This window comes from Protomyctophum bolini (assembly GCF_963924005.1).
Source record: "Protomyctophum bolini genome assembly, chromosome: 13".
Lineage (NCBI taxonomy): Eukaryota > Metazoa > Chordata > Actinopteri > Myctophiformes > Myctophidae > Protomyctophum > Protomyctophum bolini.
In genome coordinates this window covers 19,274,831-19,284,992 of record NC_137874.1, presented here as the reverse complement: position 1 = coordinate 19,284,992, position 10,162 = coordinate 19,274,831, and the positions used below count along the sequence as shown (strand labels likewise).

General features: G+C 42.0%; 1 protein-coding gene across 3 annotated transcripts in view; it reads left to right on the top strand.

The window, feature by feature from the left end:
* The first annotated feature begins 2,371 nt into the window (after positions 1-2,371).
* Positions 2,372-10,162, top strand: part of clip2 (CAP-GLY domain containing linker protein 2) — a 38,936-nt gene continuing 31,145 nt past the window's right edge. For 2 of the 3 annotated variants that reach the window (XM_080780505.1, XM_080780503.1), the window contains exons 1-2: positions 2,372-2,879; positions 4,092-4,322. In XM_080780505.1, the coding sequence (XP_080636631.1) occupies positions 4,208-4,322 (115 nt within the window). In that variant the 5' untranslated portion in view covers positions 2,372-2,879; positions 4,092-4,207. Of the gene's footprint in view, positions 2,880-2,978; positions 3,019-4,091; positions 4,323-10,162 lie in introns of those variants that run through there. The other variant, XM_080780504.1, reaches the window with a different exon arrangement.

The following is a 10,162-nucleotide window of genomic DNA, read 5'->3' as shown; positions in this document are numbered from 1 at the left end:
GGGAAGTCTGGAGCTGTGTTAAGGGCCTTTGAGGTGCTGTGGTACCAAGAGGTGCATGCATAGTCAAAGAAACCTTGTACGAGGGCTCCGGTCAAGGTGTTTTTGTTGACCAGTGAGGAGATCCTGTAAAGGAATCTTGTTCTTTGGTTGACTTTTTTTATTACGTTGGTGGCCATTTTATCACCGGAAAGATTAGCCTCCAGGATGGAACCTAGGTAGGTAATTTCATCTTTTCGTGTGATAATATTGATAAAACTGCCGAGTTCAGAGCTGAGGGCCTTTTCAACCTGCAGTTTGTTCCTGTCCGAGACTAGCAGTACTAGTTTTATGAAACAAACGCTTTGCAGATTGAAGCTTTTCGTAAAGCTGCAATGATGGTTTGAGTTTAACGTTTAATACAAGCAGATCAGACTTTTCTATTTGGACGAATGGGCTGTCGTGTCAAGGGAGCGTGTTGCAACTCTAGATTCATCCCATTATAAAGAAAATCTGGTGTTGCAAATTGCGGCTAGGGTGATGCCACCACCGATGCAGGGCCAGCTAGGCTGTATGATGGACATTCCATGCAGTTCTGGCAGCAAATGTTTGTTAGGCAACATGCGGTGGTGCTCTGTTCTGCCTGTAGGAGGAGAAGTAGAAGGCACAGGTTGTCTGATACAGGCGAGTGGCAAGCAGACGAAGGGGCCCTGTTGAGAAGCCGACAAAGAACAGAGAGAAGGAGCGAGCAGACCGAACACTGCCAGAGATGAGTGGCCTACGGTGTTGTGCATCCCTGTGTGTACGTATAGATTCACGGTTCACGCAACACTGCACCTATAGACTGGGTTGACTCGTTATAGTAGGAGGAGGTGTCTGGAACTGAAGTAAATGAAGCTCTGGAACAGCAGCTTGGCCCCCTCCATATAGTCTCACCCTGCAACGCCACTTTGCACAGTTTTAATATAAATTTAATTGTTTCTCCCTTTTTGTATTGTTTAGTGGGCCCTTTTTAATTCATAGGTTTGTTTTCTTGTTGATTGGCTTATAGATACCCATGTTTTAGATGGTGACATAGAAAGTTTGCAATTGTTTTTGTCTAATATTGAAGCATGTTCTAATCATGGATACTTTAAAAACCACAAATATTATACAATTATAATTAATTATACTAATATTGTATTCATGATTTTGGAAAAAATAGCCAATTTAAGTTAACACCGAGGTGCCCACTCCTTGTCGCCCGTGCCCACTGCCCACCTATCCTGTTACCTCACCTCAGGTTGACATACAGTGTAATGTCATCCGCATCCCATAGCCCGGAAGGACAGGCACGCTGTGATTGTGCGCGTGCATGCACGGGATTGCACACCGCCGTCATGCTTCTTGATTGAACATTTTCACATTAGCCTCTGACTGTAGCCTACCGGTATGTAGATTTAAAACGCGAAAGCACAAGTCAATACAAAAACTGCTACGAGGGTGAAAAGCACAGAATACTATCAGGGTCCTCCATTTTCAATTCATCAGATCAGAACATTTAAATTCGTACAAATATAAAGGGTATGCAATGCATGCTTAGAGGGAATCGCACATCGAGTGGCAATTACAGGCAAAGTGAGTTTAACATTGTTTAATGCAATCAGATAGGACTTTTCTGTTTGGATGCAGCTGTCAAGGCCATAAAGTAGTTTTTTTGCCACTCAGTAGGCATTCCTGCATAACTTCCTGGTTTGATGATGATGTCACGCGCATACCCTATATACTTCTATGAAAGAAAGGAAATAATCATATACAGTTTTTAAAGACTAAACCATGGAGAAGTATATCTAAACTAGACAACATCTCCAGACGATGATATTGGGCTGAGAAAGGTCTCCAAACTGAAAATGTATAAAATAGTTATTCTGTCACTGCCGTTAGTAAAGTACCGTATACTAGATTGGCTGTCAATGGTCAGCTGTTGCGCCAAGAGCTCACTAGCAAATCACAGCGCAGCCGTCCCTGCGGGATATGGGATCTGGAGTCCATCCATAATAAAGCCGGTGGGATCCGTGAGTGAGGCCACACCCACAAAGTTCTAAGGCAGATATAAAGATGATGTTTTGACTTTTTACTTCATTATAACATAATAATAATACGGTCGAATAGGTTGGAAAAATAAGTGTTGACCGGCAATCTCTATGAAATGTAAAGAAATGTGAGGTTATCATCAACTGCCTTGTTAAGTGCCCACGCCACGCATGCAACTGGCCTGCGCGTGTGTGTGTGTGTGTGTGTGTGTGTGTGTGTGTGTGTGTGTGTGTTCTCATCTTTTCCCCAGGAGGGTCCAGTCACTTCCTCACAGCTCTTTGTTCGGGTCTAGCAGCCAGCTGCCAGTGGGTTGAGTCACAGGGAGGCTACAACAAGGCTAACCCTCTGCGTATAACGTTACAATACGATTATGAAAACAAACAACGAAAAGATTCAAGAATAGGCCAAGCATTATTTAGGAACCCTCGCCTGCTGCTACGGTCGGTCGCTGTACGTGGTACCTTTTATTAAAGAGACCCCGAATGCAAAGTTCGCTTTAGTGTTGCTGATGCTGCGGCTTGGACCTATATGTAGCGTTGTTTACTCGTTACAACAGTCACAGGGATAGACATTTTCCTTTGAATTTTGAAAGCATCCTCCTCCTCATCAAGCATCACCCAGATGAACCGGTTGTTTAGCAGTAGTGCGGTTCGCATCATCCACTCCACTGATCTACTACACTCTCCCTTTCAGTATCTGCTCACTGTGCTCAGCATCCATATTTGCATCCCAGGGAGTGGCAACCCTCCTAAAGCGTTCCCCCTGCAAGAAAATTTAAAGTTTCCCTGGTTCTCGCTCACCCTCTGACTCTTTAAAATTCGCAAAGAAAGGTGAGTGTCTTTCAATGACTTTATGCTTTATGGTTTGTGTTGTGGTCGGTCTCAGGGTTGATGTGAAGGGCAGTCTAGACCACGTTGCCGCAGTAGCTACAACAATGGATCAATCTGGCGTTGTCTTGGATCTGTTGAGGTGCGCATTATTCTCACAAACCGTTTATATGATTTCTGGGAAATTATAGGCTCCAACTGAAAAACTATTTGTCATGTAGCATATGAAGCATTAGCATATTTGAAAAGCAGCAGCTAGCACTCCCACACTTGTGTTTGATATCATTTTAATTATTTCTAATGGGACTGATTGCTCCAGATGAAAAAAATGTTTTTGGTCGATTTGGAAAATGTGTGTGTACCTTGCAGACAAACTGTAGGAGGATGAGGAGGATACCGGTCCTGTATGTTGTTACAATCTGCAGTGTTATGTGCCCTTTATGTGTAATGTGTTGCAATCTGTGTGACTTAGAACATCATATTTTGTTAATGGCCTTTGGCTTTTATTTGTAGGCCAAGGTCCAACTGGACACAGGCCTATACTATATGTCTATATATTACAGGCATACACTGATCTGTCAAAATGTGACCACATACAGTGAGGGGAAAAAGAACACAGGGATCCATTTATTTCTACCAGTAGTCATTATTTAACATAGACTGACCAGTGACCAAGAAAGCATCTGTAGGCCTATGAAGCTCTGGCTTGAATGTTTTTGTTATTGTTAATATCGGGCCTGGTCATATTGTTCAAAACACATGATGATGAAACCACAGACATCTATATTAGAGACATGTCACTTTTGGTACAGAGGTTAGTTTTTGTGTGACCATATGACAGGTTTTCTTTTTACTGCTTTGGGTGGTAAAGCTCATTAACATCCCCTATGCCAAGTGAGTTCAGGAGTTCAAACATGCAATCTGTTCACAAGCTTGCTCCTATACTGCCAGGCTACTGCATGGATATTTAAACGACCAACACAAAGCTGTTGCTGTAATATCTTTAAATGAAACTCCACACCAGTACTTCTAATATGCTCTCTGTTGCATCTCCTAGATAGAATTTAACCTTTTCATGGCATTGACATACATTATTCTGTAACGTTACCAATGAATAACTCTGTTCCATTTAGCCTTTCCAGTGTGTGAGCCAACATGCAGGAGAACCATGAGCTTTATTATTCCTACATTTCTCCTCATTATCGTTCCCTACAGGTAAACATGGAAGGAGAGAGCCATCATTCCCCCAACTAGTGCCTGATCCATACGCCTTCAACAGCTGAGGAGAAGTTCACTCAACTCCTCCTGGGCCAGCTCCCAGCTACTATAGAATGAACATGCTCAAGTCCACTGGACTGAAGATCCCTGGCCGGGGGCCAAAACATTCCAGCCCTGTGGGAAAGACCTCAGCTGGAGGCACATCCGGCCCTGTCGTCACTAAAGACAGTATGTTTCTTCTCTATCACCCTCTTAAACTTATGGGCAAGGGAAAATGATTTATTACGTAGTTAGGCACGTTTTTCTGAAAAGGGCTAGCAGTGTTATAGTAAAATATGTCTCGCCTATAGGAATGGAACAATACACAGACAAAAACATATTTATTATTGTTTTTGAGTCTAAACCATAAAAATGTAGTTCAATATAACTAAGTTCGGATGCAATAAGTATACATATATACTCAACTCTCATCGGAGCATACCCAAGAATATTGAAGTACACTCAATTGTATTTAGTAAAACTCGATGTGCTTCACTTTTAATCAGCAGTTAGCCTATCCCTTGAATATAGGTCAATATAGTGATTAGTCTTCATGGGAAGTACCAAAGTAGTATCAAAGGGAGCAGGGCTATGTCATGGTTCAAGTTAACTGAGGAATTTAGTGAGCAGGAAGGAAGGCGGGGGACACTGCATAACAGTCATAAAAAGCAGCTGTTATAACAGAGAATTGTGCTTAATTTGTTCTAAATATTACAGCATTCATACACATTTGATTTCCAAAGTATTAATGTGTACTGCAGGTTGCAAAGGGGTTAGTGTTTGACTGTCTGTGAATCTGGAGTTGAAACCCATGTTGGCTGTTGACAGAAATGTTGAAATGTGTGTTCATTTCAGCATTCAGTGAGTGAATAGTTTGGAATATGGTTATTTGTCAAATATAAGGATATATATTGTGGATAATATTGTATAAATCTTTGTTGATATAATAGGTATCTAGGCTAGTACGTGATGAAGACAGTTATTAGGGATTGGTTTCATTTTCAACATTAGAGTTGAGGTTAGATGAAACATGTTCAGAAAATGGCTTTAGGCTTTTTTTAACCACTTGTCTTGTTGTTACCACTACTAGAGTCTAGACTTGTTTTTTTAACTTTAGTTATCAAACAAAAAAATAGCAAAGCCTAAATAACGGATTCAATGTTATCCTCTCCCTCTCAGTGAATGGAAACTTTCCATTCTCTAATTTCTCGCTCAAGGAGTTACAATATAAGAGAGATGGGTCATAGAACCCATAAGAGTGGCGCGGACAGCTGACGTAGTGGTCTGGGCATCACACTTTGAACTATTTCGAAAAAGTTAATGTTTTAATTATTTGAAATGTTTTGAAAATATCTGCATATTGACCTGCCCAAAATACGGATGCCAGGTTTAAAGTGGTTAAAGGGCAACTGTGTTAACTTGAAAGCTGACTTACTCTAGTCTTAACAGACCGTACAGTTTGCTGTAAAGTGCCCTGTGTCATGAGTTAGAACATCAGAGAGAGTACTTATTCCCACTGTGAAGCATAACACTAACAGTCACAAGTTGTTATGGTGGAACTCGACACAAGTAGAGATAAGGGTTTTCAGAAGAGGAACGACACTTTCTCCCTCTCCTACTGACTAGTCGGACTGGAATTAACACCTATTTTTTATACATACCGTAATTACCCGTATATGCTGTGCACCACCAGGGGCGTGGCGTTTTTCAACAAACATGACATTTCATCCATGTGAAAGACAGTGACAGGCACTGTGTATTGTAAGGGTATGGAGAAATTGTCACAATCTTTCCTAGTTATAAAAATCACAGCCGTGTGAAGTGAGGTGCGCTCTTATCATCATACAACATCTCATTCCGGTCAATCGCAATTTGCGTCTTCACTTTTCCGTCTTCACTTTTCTGTCCTCACTTTTTGTCCTCAATATGTACTTTTTAAAATAATAATAATAATTCATTGCTCAATATGTACTTTGCTCAGCCAATCAAATCATCGCTATGGGGTGCTCAGCCAATCAAATCATCGCTATGATTCACACAAACACACAACGCTGGGCATAGGAGTTGCTAGCGCCCCTCAAAAAGAGACTTCCATGCTATGGAGGCGAAGTAGATTGTTATTATTATTTTCTTCTTTTTTTTAATATATTTTCCCCACCGAAAAATGTAACCTACCTTAAACATTAGTCTCGGCAAGCGCCAATAAACGTAAGTTACGTTTATTCAGTTGTATAAATGTTTTGATCCGATCTAGTCGAAAGGCTACTCACGCTTCACATGGCTATCTGTTGTTAGCCATAACACTGGACTGTGCCATCTTGATTTGCGCATGCACCCACACGCGTGCACACGCATGCTTTCAGTTGCTTTTATCTCCAATTCCCCGTCCCAGGCGGCATTTCTGGTCAAAACAATGCTTATTGCACGGAGCATAGTGGTACTGTACTTTTCATCGGCTAGTGAGAGATCAACACCTAATCCGACAACACACACACCATTCAGTCAACATCCGGTTCCGGTCGCGGTGTTTTGGATCTTCAAAATAAGGGTTGAGCGGGGGGATATCCTGGCATAATAGTAATTATTTAATTAATCCTGGCGGCCAAACGGTTAAGATATCCACATAGCCACAATAGCTACACAATATTGACTGTTCCACACGTAACCAGGTTTAAAAAGGGTTCTTTGTCTTGGCTAGGCTACCTGAACAATAGCCAACGAATAATTTCAAGAAACTATGCTTGTCAGCCTTGGTAAAACCAGTAAGAAAATAGCATACAATGAGACACCAGTGCTATAGACTTGTGCTGTGAGAGGGAACTCAGAAAAGTTGTACATTAAATGGAATACATATTGAGCATAGTTTTTACTAAGTCACTCAGGATCTAGTGAAAACTTAAGTATGTAAAGTATGCAAGAGTGAAATATTTCCCCACTATTATCTCTGACAACAACTAGGACTCTCTTGATAGCATGTTCTACTCTCATCTTTTGCATTGAAATGCCCAATTTGTGAATCCTTTTTATTTCATTCTTCCAATGCATGGCTTTTGAAGATTACATCATATGGCAGCCATTATATGGGATATTTGTTTAAAGCACTTACTGTATGACGTAAATCTTGTGCCAGCCTATCCTCAGTCTATGGACTTTGACGAAATTACAATGTTTGTTTGTTTTTTGTTAAAAGCACTTAGTAAGCCATCCAAGATTATGGACTTTAATGTTTGTTTAGTGCACTTATGACGTAACTCATTTGCCAGCCAAGTCTATCGACTTTGTTTGTTTATGGCACAAAATGATGACGTAAGACGGCATGTGGCCAATATAAATACAGTGGGCACCCCTCACTTCACACAAGTGTGATTTTCTTACTGATAAATATCAATTAGATCGCAACTTGTCCTTAGGCAAAGCAAGTTTATTTGTATAGCACATTTCAACAACAAGGCTATTCAAAGCACTTTACAAAGAACATTAAGCATTAAGACATCAAGATGCCAAAATAAACACATTATGTTTAGTTTTAGTTTTAGTTTTTCCACGGATCACCAACTTGTATACATCAGGCTTTACAGATAATAAAATAAAATAAAACACAAAGCCCACTAGAACCCTAGCATCCCTATTCTGGCTTTTCTTTTTTTACCCATTCCTCTCCCCAATTTAGTCATCATGGTGCCAATTGATTCTTAGTCCCCACACACTTGCTGTGTTGTCACTGCTGTTGTATCCTACCCACCTGCCACTGTGGAGCCCCACCGGGAGGACGTAGGGCCTTCGCCCTATACTCCTCCCGCCCAACACTTCATGCTGACGGGCGCCACCCCAGCCTTCTTATGATTACGTGCAGTTACAATTCTCACCCTCCCTGCCCGGCTTCCCTCCCCGAACACACTCGACAAAGCCACGGTGGATTCGAACCCACAACCTCCGCGGTGGTCGCCAGGCACTGCGCCATTCTGTGCATGTCTTAGGTGAACATTCTACAAAAATATTTGGTGCAGAGGGAAACAAGTGAGATGTATTGCCGGTCAACAAACTATTGATATTGGGTTTCAGTGGTTAAGTAGCCTGGCCTAGCCAGCATGCTTTCTGGTCTAAAGGAGCGGGCGCGCTTGGAGCAAGCACTGGAGAATATTGGTTCACCACTAGCGGTGTGCTGAAATATCGATATTGCGATATATATCGATCGATACGTCCTCCCGCGATAAATATATATATTTTTTAAATCTGAAATAAAATAATGTTCATAATGAAGTGATGAACAACATGTTTAGAAAAGGAGGACATGACAGCGAAAATAAAGCAAATCCCACTCAGATTCCACAGCAACCAAGTCCACTGACACTGACTGTGTTTGTAAGGTATTATGATGATAACAGTGATAATGGTCAGTTGGTGGTGTTTGTGAGGTATTATGATGATACCAGTGATAATGGTCAGTTGGTGGTGTTTGTGAGGTATTATGATGACACCAGTGATAATGGTCAGTTGGTGGTGTTTGTAAGGTATTATGATGATAACAGTGATAACTGTCAGTTGGTGGTGTTTGTGAGGTATTATGATGATACCAGTGATAATGGTCAGTTGGTGGTGTTTGTGAGGTATTATGATGACACCAGTGATAATGGTCAGTTGGTGGTGTTTGTGAGGTATTATGATGATAACAGTGATAATGGTCAGTTGGTGGTATTTGTGAGGTATTATGATGAGGGTATGAGGCAAAGGGGGAGTTTATTGAGTATTCATTTAGTGTTTGAGTGGTGCAACCACTCCTATAGACAGCTTTGTGTGTGTCCCTCCCTGTGTCCGAGCACAAAAATAGCGTTTTTAGTAAATTCCATACAATATATCGATATATCGCAATATACAGAATATCGTGATATTATCGTTATCGAGGGCCTAATATCGCGATATATATCGTATCGTATGGGGTACCTATATCGTCCCACTATTCACCACCCCCCACCTCCCCTCGCCCCTCCCCTCCCTGGTATAAAACAGCGGAGAAAACTGACGTCACCATATTGAGAGCGACGCCCCTCTGCACTGTAGTTCACTCCCACTCCTAGACCAGGAAATGTCTCCTGTAACCCCAGTATTTCATTTTTTCATGTTTATTAAGCAATATTGTAAACCAAACTATTAAGTTGAATTTCTATATTAATTCTTGCCATAGGTCTGTATTACATTGGACAAGGAAAAACAAATCAAAATGTAAATAAATGTAGTGGCTCAGGGCAGCGTTGGGGCAGCCTTCTGGGATCCGGGAGGTTCCCGGTTCGATCCCCGGCTCCTCCTGGCTGCGTGTTGAACTGTCCTTGAGCAAGACACTGAACCCCCTAATTGCTCCCTAAGAGCCGGTTGTTTGGTGCTGTGCATTGTTGACCCCTGTAACGGTGTATCTGTTCCAGTGAACATGATGGTAAATCACACTGTAAAGCACGTTGAATGGACTAGAAAGATGCTGTATAAATGAAGTCCTTTTGAAGTATGTTATCTCCCTCTGTACTGGTGACAGTTCAACTGCCAGTCATGTACAGGCACCAGTGTTACCCACAAACACACACACATGCATGTTTGCACGCGCACGCATGGACGGATGGATGGACGCACGTATGCATGCGTGCGCGCACACACACACACACACACACACACAAACACACTTTTGAAAAGAGAGAGAAGGAGATGCACATTGCACAATGTCATGGCAAAGGAGAGATACAGAAATGATCAGAAAAGCATACAGACAAGCAGGGTGGCGTGGGGGGGGGGTGTAACTGGAGTAGCAAGGGGGACAGGGGGGTAGGAGGGAGGGAGGAAGCCGTGCAGAGCTGTGGAGGAGTCATTGTGCAGAACTGGTGAATAGTGGAATTCAGAGGACGGTGGGAGGTGGCTATAGCACACAATAGTGAAAGTGAGGGCTGTGTTCTCAGCCCTCTTCCTCTTGCCAAGGATCCTTTTACCACTGCTCCTCTGTTGCCCGGGCAACCACTGTGGGTTAGCTCAAGTTTTTTAGCCAGGGT